General features: G+C 38.5%; 1 protein-coding gene across 1 annotated transcript in view; it reads left to right on the top strand.

Annotated features, from left to right (window-relative positions):
* LOC132551053 (BDNF/NT-3 growth factors receptor-like) overlaps nt 1-23,959 on the top strand; it is a 124,764-nt gene that overhangs the window by 53,188 nt on the left and 47,617 nt on the right. The window contains exon 2 of the mRNA XM_060215153.1: nt 23,254-23,328. Within this exon, the coding sequence (XP_060071136.1) occupies nt 23,254-23,328 (75 nt within the window). The remainder of the gene's footprint in view (nt 1-23,253; nt 23,329-23,959) is intronic.

Genomic DNA, 23,959 nt, shown 5'->3' on the forward strand with positions numbered 1-23,959 from the left:
GTTGTCACGGAGTCGTGAAAACTGAAAATAAAGTGAAATAAATCTAAATTTAGACGAAAGAATTAAGGTCTGAGCAAGTCCCACCGTTGTCTTAAAATGTGGCATTAAATAAGATTTTTCTGGTCTTCGTAGATAACATACATACCGAAATATATTGTAAATATGTCAGTGCCATTAAAACAGCTTCAGAAGGAAATTAAATGTCATTCTGACAAAAAATCTTTCATATGATCTCCTGTATCAATCACATGTCAAATACTGACGCTTTCAAATTTTATGCTATATGTGCGAATACATGTCACACGTTAAGATCTCAACATCAGTCTAATGCATTGGATCTGATTCGCTAGAAAGAATTATTAGTTCGAGCGGATTTGAAAATAAAATGGCACAAGATTCGACAACTTAGGTTAGATAATGTACTGCTTTTAACACCTACAACCAATCTGTGATACTAAACATTATTACTCGGACACGGATTGCAGGACTTTGAATCATTTTAAAGTGCCTTGTAATTAAAAGAATGATGCTTGTCACTGTCGATATCTCTCTCCTTTCCTTCGTTTTCCTCAATTTTCTGAAGCAGAGATAATTGCTTGTACGGCAATTTAACTTTTGACAACATCTCGCTACTTTTTTCATGCTACTATGTATTAGGACTTATCGTGTTCATCAGATGCCCTGTGTTCAAATGAAGCTATAAATTACTGGAACGTAACAGGGTTTTGATGTAACATAGAGAGCGTTGTCAATCGATTTCAGCAGACAGCCAATGGTTAGTAGAAGTGTATTTTGGGAGATCGAAGACGAGAAAGTATCACGTTGGTGAAAACATGCTTTGTTCTCTATCTTGGGTAACTATATAATGTCTCCTGTTCTCAGCATTCGTCTTACTCAGTGTCACGTTTATGAACATTTAATTTCTATCCATCGTGATTAGTTAAGGAACGGGCTTAAATTTCACCGGCATTATTATGCATTGAAGTGCATTTAATGGCAGATGTAGTAAGGCGGTTTACTGGCTGTCAATGTGTCCTGACTACAAGGGCTGTCCAGCCAGATGCATTATTCTATGGGATTTATATTATGACGTACGAGATATAATTATAAAGTCTTTCCCTAAAAATAAACTGACCTCATGTATAATTCAGTGTTTTTCATTACATTGCAATGTACATCAGATTTCTTATTCAAATCATGGTCGATTCAAGATATACCACTAAACTTAATTTTTCCTGAACAAACACGAGTTTACTCATTTCCAAGTAACATGCATTATTGTATACAATGTAGGTAATGAGAAAATTATGGAAATAAAACAATGAAAGATTAAGAAAGTAACACTGATTGAGTACAAATATATGTCATTGCGATAAAGTCGACAGATGAGGAAGGACTGCAAAAAAGATTTCAAAAAACTTATCTGAACAAGAACAAATAATTGTAAGTTTCAAAACACTTGGGAACACATAGCACAGGTTAAGAGATTGAATAACACCTAGACACCTAAGTATTATAAGAATTCCAAAGAATTTGATCGACCTTGAAATTCTCTCTGAACAACACGTCACATATACGAATGTTTTATTTCCCACTGTTTACATTACGTCGTAATGACGTCACGTCGCACAAAGAAATAAAGTGCCTAAAGACTGGGGTCTTATAGTCTTAGTATTAAGCCTAATGCAAATTCATTTACGTAAAACAACAACAGGCTTAAATTCAGGATAGAACTTTGTTTATATTGGTTTGTTGTCAAGTTTTTAATAAATAATAATCTTCAGTCTGCATCTCCCCTTGTGTTGTTTGTCCGCCGGTCAGATGCCAGCATTTTGTATTGATATGGTGATATTTGGGACAAGCGATCGATTTTCAAATAAGCTACGGCATGTGAACACTGTGATTCCAAATGTGTTGATGTTATAATTAATAATTCTGCGCTATATTTAATTGTTATATGCATGTAGTTGCATTGATGTTGGTTTATATTGCAGTAGAGAAAAAGCTTACTCTTCCGGAACGCACGGTCTGATCGTACAACGACACCTCGAAATCATCATAGAAAATAAAACGTGTCAACGTTCGTTGGTTAAACATTTAAACAGTGAGCTCGTTCTGAACACAAAATCTTCAAAACTAACATAGAATACCCGCCAAGTTCATAATGCAATCTGAAAGTGTTTGATGCTCGTTTATAAATCGGTTCCATCTTTGTTTATCTTGTTTTTATTTAAAATAGATTCTTTCAAACTTGGCGAAATGGGAATTCTATTCCATAACCGTCAGTGTGTTACTATAAAACATGATTGTAAGTGTATATGATATGATCGCATTTGAGAACAAAACGACGATAATAATTCCAATGTACCAGGAATTTTCTTAAATGTTTGCAAAGTTCAAAGTTAAATAGAACAATCTATTTGTTGTGAATTTTTGTATATCTGATAGCAAAACTGGTAGTTTTGGTGCATGATGTGAAGCTGAACGTGTTTGATGCTCGTTAGTTTACCTGGTGGTTCTGTTGTTTGATATAAAGCTGGATGTGTTTGATGTTAGGCAGTATACGTGGTGGTTCTGTTGTGTGATATAAAGCTAAAAGTGTTCGATGTTCGACAGTATACCTGGCGGTTCTGTTGTGTGATGTGAAGCTGAACGTGTTTGATGTTCGTCAGTATGTTAAGTGGTTCTGTTTTGTGATATAAAGCTGGATGTTTGATGTTCGCCAGTATGCTAAGTGGTTCTGTTTTGTGATATAAAGCTGGATGTTTGATGTTCGCCAGTATGCTTAGTGGTTCTGTTTTGTAATATAAAGCTGGACGTGTTTGATGTTAGGCAGTTTACCTGGTGGATCTGTTGTGTGATATAAAGCTGGACGTGTTTGGTGTTAGGTAGTATACCTGGTGGATCTGTTGTGTGATATAAAGCTGGACGTGTTTGATGTTAGGCAGTTTACCTGGTGGATCTGTTGTGTGATAAAAAGCCGGACGTGTTTGGTGTTAGGTAGTATACCTGAAGGTTCTGTTGTGTGATATAAAGCTGGACGTGTTTGGTGTTAGGCAGTATAAGTGGTGGTTGTGTTGTGTGATATAAAGCTGGACGTGTTTGATGTTAGGCAGTATAAGTGGTGGTTGTGTTGTGTGATATAAAGCTGGACGTGTTTGATGTTAGGCAGTATAAGTGGTGGTTGTGTTGTGTGATGTGAAGCTGAACGTGTTTGATGTTAGGCAGTATACCTGGTGGTTCTGTTGTGTGATATAAAGCTGGACGTGTTTGATGTTAGGCAGTATAAGTGGTGGTTGTGTTGTGTGATATAAAGCTGAACGTGTTTGCTGTTAGGCAGTATTGGTGGTTGTGTTGTGTGATATAAAGCTGGATGTGTTTGATGTTAGGCAGTATACCTGGTGGTTCTGTTGTGTGATATAAAGCTGGACGTGTTTGATGTTAGGCAGTATAAGTGGTGGTTGTGTTGTGTGATGTGAAGCTGAACGTGTTTGATGTCAGGCAGTATACCTGGTGGTTCTGTTGTGTGATATAAAGCTGGACGTGTTTGATGTTAGGCAGTATACCTGGTGGATCTGTTGTGTGATATAAAGCTGGACGTGTTTGGTGTTAGGCAGTATAAGTGGTGGTTGTGTTGTGTGATATAAAGCTGGACGTGTTTGATGTTAGGCAGTATAAGTGGTGGTTGTGTTGTGTGATATAAAGCTGGACGTGTTTGATGTTAGGCAGTATAAGTGGTGGTTGTGTTGTGTGATGTGAAGCTGAACGTGTTTGATGTTAGGCAGTGTACCTGGTGGTTCTGTTGTGTGATATAAAGCTGGACGTGTTTGATGTTAGGCAGTATACCTGGTGGTTCTGTTGTGTGATATAAAGCTGGACGTGTTTGATGTTAGGCAGTATAAGTGGTGGTTGTGTTGTGTGATGTGAAGCTGAACGTGTTTGATGTTAGGCAGTATTGGTGGTTGGTCTGTTGTGTGATATAAAACTGAACGTGTTTGCTGTTAGGCAGTATTGGTGGTTCTGTTGTGTGATATAAAGCCGGACGTGTTTGATGTTAGGCAGTATAAGTGGTGGTTGTGTTGTGTGATGTGAAGCTGAACGTGTTTGATGTTAGGCAGTATTGGTGGTTGGTCTGTTGTGTGATAAAAAGCTGAACGTGTTCGATGTTCGACAGTATACCTGGCGGTTCTGTTGTGTGATGTGAAGCTGAACGTGTTTGATGTTCGCCAGTATGCTAAGTGGTTCTGTTTTGTGATATAAAGCTGGATGTTTGATGTTCGCCAGTATGCTTAGTGGTTCTGTTTTGTGATATAAAGCTGGACGTGTTTGATGTTAGGCAGTTTACCTGGTGGAACTGTTGTGTGATATAAAGCTGGACGTGTTTGGTGTTAGGCAGTATAAGTGGTGGTTGTGTTGTGTGATATAAAACTGGACGTGTTTGATGTTAGGCAGTTTACCTGGTGGATCTGTTGTGTGATAAAAAGCCGGACGTGTTTGGTGTTAGGTAGTATACCTGAAGGTTCTGTTGTGTGATATAAAGCCGGACGTGTTTGGTGTTAGGCAGTATACCTGGTGGTTCTGTTGTGTGATATAAAGCTGGACGTGTTTGATGTTAGGCAGTATAAGTGGTGGTTGTGTTGTGTGATATAAAGCTGGACGTGTTTGATGTTAGGCAGTATAAGTGGTGGTTGTGTTGTGTGATATAAAGCTGAACGTGTTTGATGTTAGGCAGTATACCTGGTGGTTCTGTTGTGTGATATAAAGCTGGACGTGTTTGATGTTAGGCAGTATAAGTGGTGGTTGTGTTGTGTGATATAAAGCTGAACGTGTTTGCTGTTAGGCAGTATTGGTGGTTGTGTTGTGTGATATAAAGCTGGATGTGTTTGATGTTAGGCTGTATACCTGGTGGTTCTGTTGTGTGATATAAAGCTGGACGTGTTTGATGTCAGGCAGTATACCTGGTGGTTCTGTTGTGTGATATAAAGCTGGACGTGTTTGGTGTTAGGCAGTATAAGTGGTGGTTGTGTTGTGTGATATAAAGCTGGACGTGTTTGATGTTAGGCAGTATAAGTGGTGGTTGTGTTGTGTGATATAAAGCTGGACGTGTTTGATGTTAGGCAGTATAAGTGGTGGTTGTGTTGTGTGATGTGAAGCTGAACGTGTTTGATGTTAGGCAGTATACCTGGTGGTTCTGTTGTGTGATATAAAGCTGGACGTGTTTGATGTTAGGCAGTATACCTGGTGGTTCTGTTGTGTGATATAAAGCTGGACGTGTTTGATGTTAGGCAGTATAAGTGGTGGTTGTGTTGTGTGATGATAAAAAGCTGAACGTGTTTGATGTTAGGCAGTATTGGTGGTTGGTCTGTTGTGTGATATAAAGCTGAACGTGTTTGCTGTTAGGCAGTATTGGTGGTTCTGTTGTGTGATATAAAGCCGGACGTGTTTGATGTTAGGCAGTATTGGTGGTTGGTCTGTTGTGTGATAAAAAGCTGAACGTGTTCGATGTTCGACAGTATACCTGGCGGTTCTGTTGTGTGATGTGAAGCTGAACGTGTTTGATGTTCGTCAGTATGTTAGGCGGTTCTGTTGTGTGATGTGAAGCTGAACGTGTTTGATGTTCGTCAGTATGTTAAGTGGTTCTGTTTTGTGATATAAAGCTGGACGTGTTTGATGTTCGCCAGTATGCTTAGTGATTCTGTTTTGTAATATAAAGCTGGACGTGTTTGATGTTAGGCAGTTTACCTGGTGGATCTGTTGTGTGATATAAGCTGGACGTGTTTGGTGTTAGGTAGTATACCTGGTGGATCTGTTGTGTGATATAAAGCTGGACGTGTTTGATGTTAGGCAGTTTACCTGGTGGATCTGTTGTGTGATATAAAGCCGGACGTGTTTGGTGTTAGGTAGTATACCTGAAGGTTCTGTTGTGTGATATAAAGCCGGACGTGTTTGGTGTTAGGTAGTATACCTGAAGGTTCTGTTGTGTGATATAAAGCTGGACGTGTTTGATGTTAGGCAGTATAAGTGGTGGTTGTGTTGTGTGATATAAAGCTGGACGTGTTTGATGTTAGGCAGTATAAGTGGTGGTTGTGTTGTGTGATATAAAGCTGGACGTGTTTGATGTTAGGCAGTATAAGTGGTGGTTCTGTTGTGTGATATAAAGCCGGACGTGTTTGGTGTTAGGTAGTATACCTGAAGGTTCTGTTGTGTGATATAAAGCTGGCTGTGTTTGATGTTAGGCAGTATAAGTGGTGGTTGTGTTGTGTGATATAAAGCTGGACGTGTTTGATGTTAGGCAGTATTGGTGGTTGTGTTGTGTGATATAAAGCCGGACGTGTTTGGTGTTAGGTAGTATACCTGAAGGTTCTGTTGTGTGATATAAAGCTGGACGTGTTTGATGTTAGGCAGTATACCTGGTGGTTCTGTTGTGTGATATAAAGCTGGACGTGTTTGATGTTAGGCAGTATAAGTGGTGGTTGTGTTGTGTGATATAAAGCTGGACGTGTTTGATGTTAGGCAGTATAAGTGGTGGTTGTGTTGTGTGATATAAAGCTGGACGTGTTTGATGTTAGGCAGTATACCTGGTGGTTCTGTTGTGTGATATAAAGCCGGACGTGTTTGGTGTTAGGTAGTATACCTGAAGGTTCTGTTGTGTGATATAAAGCTGGCTGTGTTTGATGTTAGGCAGTATAAGTGGTGGTTGTGTTGTGTGATATAAAGCTGGACGTGTTTGATGTTAGGCAGTATAAGTGGTGGTTGTGTTGTGTGATATAAAGCTGGACGTGTTTGATGTTAGGCAGTATAAGTGGTGGTTGTGTTGTGTGATGTGAAGCTGAACGTGTTTGATGTTAGGCAGTATACCTGGTGGTTCTGTTGTGTGATATAAAGCTGGACGTGTTTGATGTTAGGCAGTATAAGTGGTGGTTGTGTTGTGTGATATAAAGCTGAACGTGTTTGCTGTTAGGCAGTATTGGTGGTTGTGTTGTGTGATATAAAGCTGGATGTGTTTGATGTTAGGCAGTATAAGTGGTGGTTGTGTTGTGTGATGTGAAGCTGAACGTGTTTGATGTTAGGCAGTATTGGTGGTTGGTCTGTTGTGTGATATAAAGCTGGATGTGTTTGGTGTTAGGCAGTATACCTGGTGGTTCTGTTGTGTGATATAAAGCGTGTTTGGTTACAGTATAAGTGGTGGTTGTGTTGTGTGTTTGATGTTAGGCATATAATGGACGTGGTGGTTGTGCTGTGTGATGTGAAGCTGAACGTGTTTGATGTTAGGCAGTATTGGTGGTTGGTCTGTTGTGTGATGTGAAGCTGAACGTGTTGGATGTTAGGCAGTATACCAGGTGGTTCTGTTGTGTGATATAAAGCTGGATGTGTTAATTATCATGATCTGACCTTGACATGGTTAGATAGATTGTTGAATAATTGATAGATGATTCAAATTGATTTAAAACTGATTGAATGACGACATTTTGACACTGTTGTAGTAATTATCTGTAAAGTGGCTTTGTATGGGATATCTTTTATGTTATGTAAAACAGAGGAAAAATCATTGAGAGAGAAATCACGATGTCACATTTTCTTTTCTGACTGATGATGCAAGCATTGTGTCACCATATGTGTCAACTAAGTGATATTTCCATTTTATTAAATTTGCATAGTACCAGTCTTATCTCTGTATTAGGGTACGTTTATACCGAATGCTGAATAAATTATCCGTATAGTTAGCACGGGGTTACCATGTAGTCGTGCCTTTGTTGATCAAGAAGCAATTATGTTGTAAATGGTGTGATTTGAATTTTGTTTATTAAAATCTGCGATTTCATATCCAGACTATGCACAACGAAATTTTATAATTATATATATATAGCTTTGTAATGTCATTCCATGTATCAGATATAGGTTGTCGTTGTTGTTTAAACAATGTCTCAGATACAGGTTGTGTTTGTTGTTTAAACAATGTATCAGATATAGGTTGTGTTTGTTGTTTAAACAATGTCACAGATAAAGGTTGTCGTTGTTGTTGAAACAATGTATCAGATACATGTTGTGTTTGTTGTTTAAACAATGTCTCAGATATAGGTTGTGTTTGTTGTTTAAACAATGTCACAGATAAAGGTTGTCGTTGTTGTTGAAACAATGTATCAGATACATGTTGTGTTTGTTGTTTAAACAATGTCTCAGATATAGGTTGTGTTTGTTGTTTAAACAATGTCACAGATACAGGTTGTGTTTGTTGTTGAAACAATGTATCAGATACATGTTGTGTTTGTTGTTTAAACAATGTCTCAGATATAGGTTGTGTTTGTTGTTTAAACAATGTCACAGATACAGGTTGTGTTTGTTGTTTAAACAATGTATCAGACACAGGTTGTCGTTGTTGTTTAAACAATGTCTCGGATAGTAAAAGGGATAGATCAGTGAGGAATAATACTACATCTTTATGATATAATAAATATGTTATATATAACATGTCATATCATTGACTTGCTTCCAAACTCCTCCGTTTGCTTTCATATTATTGTGTGAGCGTTTCGATATGAATATATATAATGATGGTTGTGATCAGAAAAAGATTCCAATTTACACCGGACTCATTTCCGTTACTACGTCTGATTCCATAACAACATAATCAATATCGGTCTGTCACTACAGTTGTAATGATGGCATAAACTCAAATCTAATTTACTGCCATTATCTATTAGTGTTGGGATCAATGGCGGACCGTCTGTCATCACATCAACATCGTAAGATTAATCATAAATTACAGAATCATACTATTTCTATTCTTAATTGTTTTTAAAATTGGTTTCTATAACTTCATTACGTAAAATTTATTTTGTCAGATATTCAAGAATCAAACAAATATCAAATGAAAACACATTTATGATTGGAGATAATTGTGTGTGATCTTGCATAGTCATGTAAATTGTTATATATGAATGATAAATGCAGATTTTCTAGCTATATCTAGACACAGGGGATGCCTGAATAATAACGCAATAAAGCCATTTTCTGTCTGACGACACGATTCTGGTTACGGCGAAGGGTTTCTAATACTAACAAATCGTATCATACGCACTTGTATTGTCGAGGCAAAATGTCACCAAACGAACAGAACAGCCCTGGGAGGTGAACATATAGCTTTGACCTAGAAGGAGGAAACTGCTCTAAGATGTAGTATTAATTCCTTATTTGGTCCTGAAGCATTTATAAGTGTAATGCTGACTTTGTGTTGAAAGGTGGAATACATTTGTATGTCTTTGTACAACCTTTGTATTGCAGCACATATAGGCATGTTGGCTTGAGGACATTTACAACCGAGTTGTACTCGTTTGTGTTGCTTGGTATTTAGAATGTCACCTAAATAGAGAAGGAGGGGTGGGGGAGGGGCTTACCGATTGAAAAAATAAGAGAAGGTACAATGTTTGGAGACTGTTAAGTGTGTTCACGTGGTTAGAGAGTCATAAAATATGTCGTTTACACCGTCGAATGGACAGTGACGAGAGTCTACAGGAAGTGGTGTAAATCGAATGCTCCTTTTTATACCGATTTGTAATAAAATCAATTAAAATTTCACCAAAAATGTTTTTTGAGAATTATTGTTTTCGAATGTTTTTGTTAAATGAGATTACAAGGTGCTTGAATTAATTGTATTGTCCTCTTATAGCATTTTAATTTCTTTACCCAACAGGTACTCTGTGTGTGGATGTAATTTACCGACACAATCAAGACAAGTATTGATTTCCGCTTTTTATACATTGTATATATCGTACATACCTTTGATACCTGGTTGTGGATTCAGATAATTTTAAAGAACACGGAAGAACAGGGTAATTGGCAGAATATCTTTGATGTGAAATCATATTACTCGTTCACGGCAATGAATGAATAAATCAATAATGAATTACAAGGTAGATTTAATCAATGTTGACCGTATGGTGACAGCATCGAGCTCTGTGACGATATCATGATGCACAAGATCTGTTTATGAAACACTATGTTCCCGGTTGCAACAAAATTCTGAAGTAGGACATTAAATTTGTACTGTGTAATGCATGTGCTCATTGCATGCACACTTTGTGAAACACTTATGTCTTCATTGTGGTAATGATTTTCAATTTTTTTCCACTTTTAGATGTAGGTCAAAGGTCGTGGTCAAAGTCATACGGTCAAAACTTTCGAAACCGGGAAGGTGTTGTCACAATGACCACACATGTGAAGTATGAAAGTCCTACATCTTACGCTGCAATAGTTATGGTCAATGAGGCCCTTAAGTACACGTCAGTTATTCTAAAGGGTCTAGATTTTAAAACTTAAAGGCGATTTATGAAACTCCGATCGAGAAAAATTTTAAATCTAGATTATAAGATGCACCAGCCCTACAAATAATAAAAGTCAAGATTTTCTTATATTTTATAGTTTTAGAATAACATCGATTACGTGTGTATATTTTGAACCCTACCACTTTTTGAAATTACAAACATGGCATGCAGTGTACGGCAACTCTCGGGGACTGCACGTCAACCAGCAGTGTCTACCACATACACTATCTAAGATTGTTCAAAAGACAGACAAATAAATACAAATTACACCATATTATTAGATCACTAGCGACAGCAACATATCTATTTTCACGTTTGCGACTATAGACTTTACAATCTTATCAGGAGTTTGGTCAACAAATTTCATAAAATCTTCCTACAGTTTACTGGTGTAGAAAGAGTAGGTAATAATGAATTCATCGCCGACATCACCACATCGCCGACATCACCATATCCGACATCACCACATCCGACATCACCACATCGCCGACGTCACCACATCGCCGACATCACCACATCCGACATCACCTCATCGCCGACATCACCACATCGCCGACATCACCACATCGCCGACATCACCACATCACCACATCGCCGACATCACCACATCCGACATCACCACATCGCCGACATCACCACATCCGACATCACCACATCCGACATCACCACATCCGACATCACCACATCGCCGACATCACCACATCGCCGACATCACCACATCCGACATCACCACATCGCCGACATCACCACATCCGACATCACCACATCGCCGACATCACCACATCCGACATCACCACATCCGACATCACCACATCCGACATCACCACATCGCCGACATCACCACATCCGACATCACCACATCCGACATCACCACATCCGACATCACCACATCCGACATCACCACATCGCCGACATCACCACACCCAACATCACCACATCCGACATCACCACATCCGACATCACCACATCGCCGACATCACCACATCCGACATCACCACATCGGAAGAATGTGAATAAGTATCCATCGATAAATATTGAATTCCTATAATATGATTCAATTACATAACCAGCTAACATAATTTTTATTAATGTTAATTCGTCAAATATTGATTTAAAGGACAAGTTTCATTTGTCCTGGACTGTAAATATTGACAAGTATCACTGTTCAATGTACATGTTTCAGGTTCAGTTGACGTTGAGATTCTTTATTTTATGTAAATGTTTTATCATGAAAGAACTTTGTACTCTGTATGTTCAGCATACTTTACTGGTTTTTATTGAATTAGTTAATTAGTAAATGAACCGATGTAAGAATTTATCTTATTGAACATATCTATGGCACATGGGCGATACCGAATATGTACCAAATAAAGACCACTGATCTGAAAGAAGGTGCAACCACTATGATGCACGTGACTGATAACATTTAATAGATATACCTGACAGAAAGAAAGTAATCACTTCGTAAAACAGTATGGAATAGGTATGACCAATATGGTATAGGTATGACCAATGTGGTATAGGTATGACCAATGTGGTATAGGTATGGTCAATATGGTATAGGTATGACCAATGTGGTATAGGTATGACCAATGTGGTATAGATATGGTCAATGTGGTATAGATATGACCAATGTGGTAAAGGTATGGTCAATATGGTATAGGTATGACCAATGTGGTATATGTATGGTCAATGTGGTATAGGTATGGTCAATGTGGTATATGTATGGTCAATGTGGTATAGGTATGGTCAATGTGGTATAGGTAAGGTCAATGTGGTATAGGTATGGTCAATGTGGTATAGGTATGGTCAATGTGGTATAGGTATGGTCAATGTGGTATAGGTATGGTCAATGTGGTATAGGTATGGTCAATGTGGTATTGGTATGGTCAATGTGGTATAGGTATGGTCAATGTGGTATTGGTATGGTCAATGTGGTATAGGTATGGTCAATGTGGTATTGGTATGGTCAATGTGGTATTGGTATGGTCAATGTGGTATAGGTATGGTCAATGTGGTATAGGTATGGTCAATGTGGTATAGGTATGGTCAATGTGGTATATGTATGGTCAATGTGGTATAGGTATGGTCAATGTGGTATAGGTATGGTCAATGTGGTATTGGTATGGTAAATGTGGTATAGGTATGGTCAATGTGGTATAGGTATGGTAAATGTGGTATAGGTATGGTCAATGTGGTATAGGTATGGTCAATGTGGTATTGGTATGGTCAATGTGGTATATGTATGGTCAATGTGGTATTGGTATGGTAAATGTGGTATAGGTATGGTAAATGTGGTATAGGTATGGTCAATGTGGTATTGGTATGGTCAATGTGGTATATGTATGGTCAATGTGGTATAGGTATGGTCAATGTGGTATTGGTATGGTCAATGTGGTATAGGTATGGTCAATGTGGTATAGGCATGGTCAACGTGGTATATGTATGGTCAATGTGGTATATGTATGGTCAATGTGGTATTGGTATGGTCAATGTGGTATTGGTATGGTCAATGTGGTATAGGTATGGTCAATGTGGTATTGGTATGGTCAATGTGGTATAGGTATGGTCAATGTGGTATATGTATGGTCAATGTGGTATATGTATGGTCAATGTGGTATAGGTATGGTCAATGTGGTATTGGTATGGTAAATGTCGAATTTCTCATTTCCACTGATGTATATCATAACGAGGTCTAAATGAGATAACATTAAAATCAAAAATGAAATATTTGAAAAGAAAAATTTGTATGAAAGTATTAGTAAAATTCAGATATCAGTTACTTTTTATGCTAAACGTACTCAGTACGAATAGCCTATTGCTACGGCCTTTTAGACAAAATTTACCGATCCTGGCCTTCTCATTGGCTGATATATCGAAAAGAGTTAGAGCCCTCTAGCGGCAATTTTCTGCGTAAATAATGCCGCGATCTTTCAAATCGCTATTTTAAAATCATCCACAATTAGTTTATTTATTAAAATAACAACACGATTACTATATATTTAAAATAAAGTGTGGTTGAACTAGTGATTTTGAACAATATATTTTACGGAATTTGCTCACGGACATCCCCGACCTCTGCTACTGAAGAAGATCGAGCTGACGTGATTCTTATCGCCTGCTGTGAATATTCCTAGAAAACAACCATATTTACCTTAAGTAAGCTAAAAATGGTTTCTTGTATCTTCAAAGTTTATTGTAACTGCATGACTTGATTTACAGTGTATTTATTGTATGGCAGGGCTTATAAATCCTTCTCGACATGACGTAAGCGTACAGAACACTGTACGTGCGAGTTGGCGCCATGATAAGAATCTAGTCTGGGGGCTTGGTTTGAAATATCAACTAACAACACTTATAAACAAACAAAACTTACAAACAGAACATCAATTTTGCTTTAATCCTTGTCGTTGTGGCGAGATCGTCTTATTATATAACATCACTTTACCTCATTAGACGTCACAAAATTGGACTGTTTGTCCCACGCGCACACCCGCCGATATGACACTTTTTCAAGTTTTTCACACCCACCGCCGTGACACTTTTTCAAATTTTTGAAGCTAATAAGTTTGCGCTTCGTAGGCAAGGTACAATTGGTGCTCATGATTTATGAATAATATATTTTTAATACCGTACTAATCATGATGTTGACTCTGTCATAACTTATATTTTTTGTCTTTTAGTTTTATTTGATGAAGGTTGATTGTGCTGATTTCTCAAGGTTTGTTAATGTGTTCAAAGTTCTTTGAAATGAAAATATTCCTTCAAACAAAGCGCGTATAAAACAAAACCCAAAATATTCATGTTTATAATTTTCAATTAATTAGATCGAAATATTTCCTTAACATATTTATTCATTTTGCGTGTCATGGTGATATTATCTAATGCATTGGAGATCAGAAATAGTAGTAGCTATAGTGAAAATATTGTAAATGTTGTATATATATGGAAGTCTGGTTTAATCTCATAGAGCTATGGCTTTATAGATATAATTACTGGAAGAAAAGTCTAACCATGATACTTCAAGGAAGATAGGCATGTAAATACATTTAATGTAATTACTTACACTTTTATCTATCTGAAATGCTGTGTACACCTTATCTACTTTCCTCAACTACAAATATAATTATAATAAGTAAGGTCTATTACTTTGCAATACATTCAAAATAAAGAAGTAGGTATAAAGTCCTTTCGATTTGTCTAAATCCTCATATTGATAGGATAGTAATTGCAACATCTTCATGGGTATTGCAAAGGGTTTTATTTAGTCAACTTCATCATAGAGCTATTTATCATTTGGATTGTTGGCGATAAATATATGGTTGAGTGTATTTTTTTTTTTTTTTTTTTTTTTTTTACCTATTTTGAATTGTTCACATTATTGTCGTCAATTTTGAAACAAGAATTAAAGAAGCTATAAAATCGCTTAAGATTAAGAAAAGTAGCCTCTGGTTCTCTTATTTTAGTAATTTTTGCATTCCAAAGTGTAATAGTATGGGGACAGTAATATAGTTTAGCGATTATTTGTAAACATTTTCCAATACGTTTAGCCTCTCAGGATATTCAGTACTTTGATTAGGACTGGTAATGAGCCCGAGCAGATAATGCTTTAGCGGCAATTTCGTGTTCGATTCAATTTAAAACCTGACAACTTGTAATTATTATACCCCGTCAAACGCAGGTTGTTGGGGTATGTACACCGGCTCCTTCCTTGCGTCGATTCCTGCGCGGTGCCTATTGCTATTGAGCAAATTTCAGTTTTTTTTAAAGTTACGTACCATGTGAAAAAATAGACCTCAGATATCAACGTTTCCGGAGTAATTTTTCCAACCCTTTCAAGATAATTCCGACCAACTATCTACATATATCAAGTAATTGGTCTGGTAGTGTATTTTGCTAAGGGGTAGTATTCATTTTAAAGACTCGTAAGGTTACCATGGAAACAAACAATCAAGACTGATTTTCAGAGTATAAAAACCAAATTCATCCAAATAAACTCACTGAAAATTGATCTATTGATTTAGCAGTCCCTACTGCTATAGAGGAGTTTTCATTTTGGATAATTATTTAGTAACCATGGAAACATTAAGGCGTTCTAGAGCATCTCCAAAGTCATTTTAAAATGACTCCTTTAATAAGAAAAACAAGAAAATATCACCATATTCACATGATCATAATCCAAACTCCGATCAATCTAGGGCAAAATATGAACAAAAGAAAGATTTATACGGAGACTCCTGCCAAAATACAAGGCTATCAAAAGAGCGTGTTACGGAAGCTAGCCTTGTACGCCCGGTCCCGTCACGGCCCCATATCGGATGATGCCACTTTACAAAAACCTAGCTAGCCTTGTCCGCCCGGTCCCGCCACGGCCCATATCGAATGATGCCACTTCACAAAAACCTAGTTAGCCTTGTCCGTCTGGTCCCGTCACGTCACTTTACAAAATTCTAGCTAGCCTTGTCCGTCTGGTCCCGTCACGGCCCCATATCGAATGATGCCACTTCACAAAAATCTGTCGGCAGAATAAGTGTTAATGACACACATATATATTTATATATATCATGTTACCATGTTATACACTTCTTCCTACTCCTGTTTACTTAGGAGCTTGAAAAATTACGTTTACCTTTTCTTGTTTTTATTAAGACTATTGCAGTCTGTGAAATCTGTAAGGTATGTACTGTTTTAATTGTTATATGAAAGTTGTGATTAGGAACGGGTTAGTCTTTTTTCAGTCAATGTCGCTTATCTGAATCCCTGTGTTATGTCAATTCAGTGTGATGGAAGTTTAAAATGACCGTTGAGTACCACTCGTATAACTTAGGTTTTGTTATGATATCCAGCCTGTAATAACCTCAAGGCACCAGCATAGCTCCTATTTGTGACATGGTAGAGCCTAACGAACTTGTTTACTGCCAAGTAAGGCGTCAATTACTGTCAACGGAAACATTGAAACGAAAAAAAAATAAACCGGAGGGCAAGACCTGCAGTGTTGTCGGTAACAACACTCTTAAAAGGCATTGATTCCTGTTGTCTTTGTTGTCATTCGTTTAACAAACCCTGAATCACGTGAAATGAATAACATTAAAAACTATTTGTAGCATAAAATAAAAAGAAATGACCTGAAGTGTTTTGTTTGTTTGGATTATGTAGCTTTCCACCAAAACCAGATAAAGCCATTTAGTTAATACGGGACGAAACGAAATCCCATGGTCAATCATTGTACAATTACAGATATGATGGTGTTACACATAATAATATGCATTTATCGCTACAGGTCAAGCTCAAACAAACTCGATACAAAATTGTCTGTCTCCATTTTTCTAATATCGATATTGCTTAAAGCTCCAATAAAAGCGCTTTGATGTGACATCTTTTTGTATTCATTAAAAACCCGAACTACATGGTATTAGTAAGGTTAATGCGTATGGTTACTGTAATTGATAGTAGGTGTTTCTAAACTGATGTTACTATACATCATTTTGTGAACAATATTTCCGTTAATTTTTTCTTTTTTTTTTTTGTCGGTTACACTATAGAGTGGTCATTGGGTTGGGCAGTATCTTTATTACCACAACAAAAATACTCATGTCTCTGCTGAAGATGTGTGGTGTTTTGTTTTTGTTTTTGTTTTTGTTTTTTTTTTTTACTACATGTATTATAAAAGCAGATCGCTCTAAAAAAAGTGGCTTTGTCGCTACCACCTGTTGATTTTATACTTCATTTCACAGAGATCCAACCGTTTGTGAACGTATTTTTAATGTCTCAGTTGCAAAGATATTGGAATACGTAAAAAATAAATTAAATACGAATAGGAAACTGTCAATAAAAGTTCTCTTTGTTGTAAAGATATCGCGAAAACGGATATTATAAGACTGAATTGACCTTGGTCGTTTCCATAATACTACTTCTAAAGCTCTACAAGGATTTTGTAATTACGGTGAGATTGTAGCCGTGTGTATGACTGTTTGCTGCAACAGATGAAATGAATCCACAGAGGGGACACAGCCTGTGTATGCTGCAACAGATGAAATTAATCCACAGAGGGGACCCAGCCTTTGTATGCTGCCACAGATGAAATTAATCCACAGAGGGGACCCAGCCTTTGTATGCTGCAACAGATGAAATTAATCCACAGAGGGGATCCAGCCTGTGTATGCTGCAACAGATGAAATTAATCCACAGAGGGGACCCAGTCTGTGTATGCTGCAACAGATGAAATGAATCCACAGAGGGGATCCAGCCTGTGTATGCTGCCACATATGAAATTAATCCACAGAGGGGACCCAGCCTGTGTATGCTGCCACATATGAAATTAATCCACAGAGGGGACCCAGCCTGTGTATGCTGCCACATATGAAATTAATCCGCAGAGGGGACCCAGCCTGTGCATGCTGCCACAGATGAAATGAATCCACAGAGGGGACCCAGTCTGTGTATGCTGCAACAGATGAAATTAATCCACAGAGGGGACCCAGCCTTTGTATGCTGCAACAGATGAAATTAATCCACAGAGGGGACCCAGTCTGTGTACGCTGCAACAGATGAAATTAATCCACAGAGGGGACCCAGCCTGTGTATGCTGCAACAGATGAACTTAATCCACAGAGGGGACCCAGTCTGTGTATGCTGCCACGGAGGAAATTAATCCACAGAGGGGACCCAGTCTGTGTATGCTGCAACAGATGAAATTAATCCACAGAGGGGACCCAGTCTGTGTATGCTGCAACAGATGAAATTAATCCACAGAGGGGACCCAGTCTGTGTATGCTGCAACAGATGAAATTAATCCACAGAGGGGACCCAGTCTGTGTTTGCAGCAACAGATGAAATTAATCCACAGACGGGACCCAGTCTGTGTATGCTGCAACAGATGAAATTAATCCACAAAGGGGACCCAGCCTGTGTATGCTGCAACAGATGAAATTAATCCACAGAGGGGACCCAGTCTGTGTATGCTGCAACATATGAAATGAATCCACAGAGGGGACCCAGCCTGTGTATGCTGCAACAGATGAAATAAATCGATAGAGGGGACCCAGTCTGTGTATGCTGCAACAGATGAAATTAATCCACAGAGGGGACCCAGCCTGTGTTTGCAGCAACAGATGAAATTAATCCATAGAGGGGACCCAGCCTGTGTTTGCAGCAACAGATGAAATTTAATCCACAGAGGGGACCCAGACTGTGTTTGCAGCAACAGATGAAATGAATCCATAGAGGGGACACAGCCTGTGTTTGCAGCAACAGATGAAATGAATCCATAGAGGGGACACAGTCTGTGCTTGCAGCATCAGATGAAATGAATCCACAGAGGGGACCCAGTCTGTGTTTGCAGCATCAGATGAAATGAATCCACAGAGGGGACCCAGTCTGTGGATGCTGCATCAGATGAAATGAATCCACAGAGGGGACCCAGTCTGTGTATGCTACAACAGATGAAATGAATCCATAGCGCCAGTTGAAATCAAACCACACCTAATGATAATCAACATCAGTCTAGATAAATCACAGCAAGGAAGCTGTCGTCTTAAACACCACCAGTCACAATTAAACCGTCGGTCACAGACATGTTGAACAGAATCGGTTACAATCAAACCAAAATGGAGACAAAGGATCAATCAAATGTCAGTTAATCACAGCAACTCATACTCAAATAGTTACAATCAGATCACAGCCACCACTTAGACATACTAGTCAACATCAGTTACAGATAACAGCCACCACTTAGACATACTAGTCAGCATCAGTTACAGATCACAGCGACCACTTAGACATACTAGTCAACATCAGTTACAGATCACAGCCACCACTTAGACATACTAGTCAACATCAGTTACAGATAACAGCGACCACTTAGACATACTAGTCAACATCAGTTACAATCAGATCACAGCCACCACTTAGACATACTAGTCAGCATCAGTTACAGATCACAGCCACCACTTAGACATACTAGTCAGCATCAGTTACAGATCACAGCGACCACTTAGACATACTAGTCAACATCAGTTACAGATCACAGCGACCACTTAGACATACTAGTCAGCATCAGTTACAATCAGATCACAGCGAACACTTAGACATAATAGTCAGCATCAGTTACAGATAACAGCGACCACTTAAACATACTAGTCAGCATCAGTTACAATCAGATCACAGCACCACTTAGACATACTAGTCAGCATCAGTTACAGATCACAGCCACCACTTAGACATACTAGTCAGCATCAGTTACAATCAGATCACAGCCACCACTTAGACATACTAGTCAGCATCAGTTACAGATAACAGCGACCACTTAGACATACTAGTCAACATCAGTTACAGATAACAGCCACCACTTAGACATACTAGTCAGCATCAGTTACAGATCACAGCCACCACTTAGACATACTAGTCAGCATCAGTTACAGATCACAGCCACCACTTAGACATACTAGTCAACATCAGTTACAGATCACAGCGACCACTTAGGCATACTAGTCAGCATCAGTTACAGATAACAGCGACCACTTAGACATACTAGTCAGCATCAGTTACAGATAACAGCCACCACTTAGACATACTAGTCAGCATCAGTTACAGATCACAGCCACCACTTAGACATACTAGTCAGCATCAGTTACAATCAGATCACAGCCACCACTTAGACATACTAGTCAACATCAGTTACAGATCACAGCGACCACTTAGGCATACTAGTCAGCATCAGTTACAGATAACAGCGACCACTTAGACATACTAGTCAGCATCAGTTACAGATAACAGCCACCACTTAGACATACTAGTCAGCATCAGTTACAGATCACAGCCACCACTTAGACATACTAGTCAGCATCAGTTACAATCAGATCACAGCGACCACTTAGACATAATAGTCAACATCAGTTACTGATCACAGCCACCACTTAGACATACTAGTCAGCATCAGTTACAGATCACAGCCACCACTTAGACATACTAGTCAGCATCAGTTACAGATCAGCATCAGTTACAGATCACAGCCACCACTTAGACATACTAGTCAGCATCAGTTACAGATCACAGCCACCACTTAGACATACTAGTCAGCATCAGTTACAGATCACAGCCACCACTTAGACATACTAGTCAGCATCAGTTACAGATCACAGCCACCACTTAGATATACTAGTCAGCATCAGTTACAGATCACAGCCACCACTTAGACATACTAGTCAGCATCAGTTACAGATCACAGCCACCACTTAGACATACTAGTCAGCATCAGTTACAGATCACAGCCACCACTTAGACATACTAGTCAGCATCAGTTACAGATCACAGCCACCACTTAGATATACTAGTCAGCATCAGTTACAGATCACAGCCACCACTTAGACATGCTAGTCAGCATCAGTTACAGATCACAGCCACCACTTAGACATACTAGTCAGCATCAGTTACAGATCACAGTCACCACTTAGACATACTAGTCAACATCAGTTACAGATCACAGCCACCACTTAGACATACTAGTCAGCATCAGTTACAGATCACAGCGACCACTTAGACATACTAGTCAGCATCAGTTACAGATCACAGCCACCACTTAGGCATACTAGTCAGCATCAGTTACAGATAACAGCCACCACTTAGACATACTAGTCAGCATCAGTTACAGATAACAGCCACCACTTAGACATACTAGTCAGCATCAGTTACAGATCACAGCCACCACTTAGACATACTAGTCAGCATCAGTTACAATCAGATCACAGCCACCACTTAGACATAATAGTCAACATCAGTTACTGATCACAGCCACCACTTAGACATACTTGTCAGCATCAGTTGCAGATCACAGCCACCACTTAGACATACTAGTCAGCATCAGTTACAGATCACAGCCACCACTTAGACATACTAGTCAGCATCAGTTACAGATCACAGCCACCACTTAGATATACTAGTCAGCATCAGTTACAGATCACAGCCACCACTTAGACATACTAGTCAGCATCAGTTACAGATCACAGCCACCACTTAGACATACTAGTCAGCATCAGTTACAGATCACAGCCACCACTTAGACATACTAGTCAGCATCAGTTACAGATCACAGCCACCACTTAGACATACTAGTCAGCATCAGTTACAGATCACAGCCACCACTTAGATATACTAGTCAGCATCAGTTACAGATCACAGCCACCACTTAGACATACTAGTCAGCATCAGTTACAGATCACAGCCACCACTTAGACATACTAGTCAGCATCAGTTACAGATCACAGCCACCACTTAGACATACTAGTCAGCATCAGTTACAGATCACAGCGACCACTTAGACATACTAGTCAGCATCAGTTACAGATAACAGCCACCACTTAGACATACTAGTCAGCATCAATTACAGATCACAGCGAACACTTAGACATACTAGTCAGCATCAGTTACAGATCACAGCCACCACTTAGACATACTAGTCAGCATCAGTTACAATCAGATCACAGCCACCACTTAGACATACTAGTCAGCATCAGTTACAGATCACAGCCACCACTTAGACATACTAGTCAACATCAGTTACAGATCACAGCCACCACTTAGACATGCTAGTCAGCATCAGTGGAAAGGAATGAAAAAATCTGTTGAATTTAAGTCAAGTATTTTCAGATTTGATCGAATTTCATAAAAATAGCCTGTTCTTTTAGTCTTTGCGTTCTGTTTCCAATTGCGTCGTTGTATCTCCGTAGTGGAGTAATATCATTTCCATCTGATACATCAGGGACACGTCAGCATGAATGCTGGTATCAAACAAGAAAACACAGAATGTTGGTAACATCAAGGACGGATCTGAATGTAACCGACATGATACTTAATTTACCTAAAGCCATCTTTACATAAACGGAGAGTGTTATATTCTAGATCATTATTTGATGCAAAGAGAAAAGCCAGTATTCATATTTGACACAATAGACATGATTTAGTCATTTTAGAAAATAAACTTTAAAATATGTATCAACGGTAGAAATAATTGTGTTTTGATTCTATGTATTGGAAAAAAATAACAAAGGAAATATTTCTTCACGTATGTGAATATGTCATAGCGACTTGACACTATTGATTGTGTGGGAGATTCCAATAAATGGGTATGTGTAATGCTGACTTGACACTATTGATTGTGTGGGAGATTCCAGTAGATGGGTATGTGTCATACAGACATGACACTATTGATTGTGTGGGAGATTCCAGTAAATGGGTATGTGTCATGCTGACTTGACACTATTGATTGTGTGGGAGATTCCAGTAGATGGGTATGTGTCATACCGACTTGACACTATTGATTGTGTGGGAGATTCCAGTAAATGGGTATGTGTCATGCTGACTTGACACTATTGATTGTGTGGGAGATTCCAGTAGATGGGTATGTGTCATGCTGACTTGACACTATTGATTGTGTGGGAGATTCCAGTAAATGGGTATGTGTCATGCTGACTTGACACTATTGATTGTGTGGGAGATTCCAGTAGATGGGTATGTGTCATGCTGACTTGACACTATTGATTGTGTGGGAGATTCCAGTAAATGGGTATGTGTCATACCGACACTATTGATTGTGTGGGAGATTCCAGTAGATGGGTATGTGTCAAAAATAAAACGAAATGTTTTGTCTATGTCTCCATGAAAAATATCAAATGTCAATATGACATCAATGATATGTTATTTTATTCTTATACGGATACAAGCGTGTTCACCAACGTGCATCGCTCGCTACATATCACTACCCGCAAAAATAATCAGTTCAAAAACCTTAATTAAAACCTGTACAATCCGGCACTTCCAGTTTTGGCTTATTTGACAAGAACACTTATTTGTTTGTTGAACAGTCATTATTATATGTTTTGTGATATAAAAGTCGGTCTTATTGTTACTTTTACACGATGTTGTTATGTTTTTTCAGGATGATCGAGGACCAAGCTGATCTTACTGAACTGACCAATTCCTCGCTACAGTTTTATCCAAACCTACAGAAACTGTAAGTATTTATGTTTCGTTCGCCAAATACAAGTATCTTCCATGCTTTTGTGATGAAAAAAAAATGTTTGCAGTTCGTCTGTCAGCATTTGTCTCTAATGCCATAACTTCTGTTCTTTATGGGCGATCACAGACACATTTGGTACACAGTTTGTTTTTTTGGGAGAAACGCACGAGGTTGCTACGAGATCAAAGGCCACATGATTTGCATCAAAACAACCAGAAATACCAATATTTCAACATCATCATAGTCCAAATTCAAAATTCAATACAAAATATGAAGTAAGGAAAAAATACACGGAGACTTCTGAAAAAAGTACAAGGGAAAATAATGGTCTTCTTCTTCATCGACGACATCATGTAAACCTTGGTCAGCAAAGTAAGTAATGTCACGTTCTCAAATAAGAACAATGGAAACAACAACGGAATCAACTGGTAAACTAACGAGCATCAAACACGTGCAGCCTCATATCGCCCAAAGATATATATATATACTAGCGGAAAAAAGAAAGGTAACACTACTTTATTCTGTGATTAATTAATAAACCCCTTCATAAATCCTTACCAATCATGTACGAATAAAGTAATTGATCAATTCTGATAAAACTGCAGTCATGTTTCATTATAAAACT

Source organism: Ylistrum balloti, unplaced genomic scaffold, assembly GCF_031769215.1.
Source record: "Ylistrum balloti isolate Yb309-2 unplaced genomic scaffold, AGI_CSIRO_Ybal_v1 Utg370170, whole genome shotgun sequence".
Lineage (NCBI taxonomy): Eukaryota > Metazoa > Mollusca > Bivalvia > Pectinida > Pectinidae > Ylistrum > Ylistrum balloti.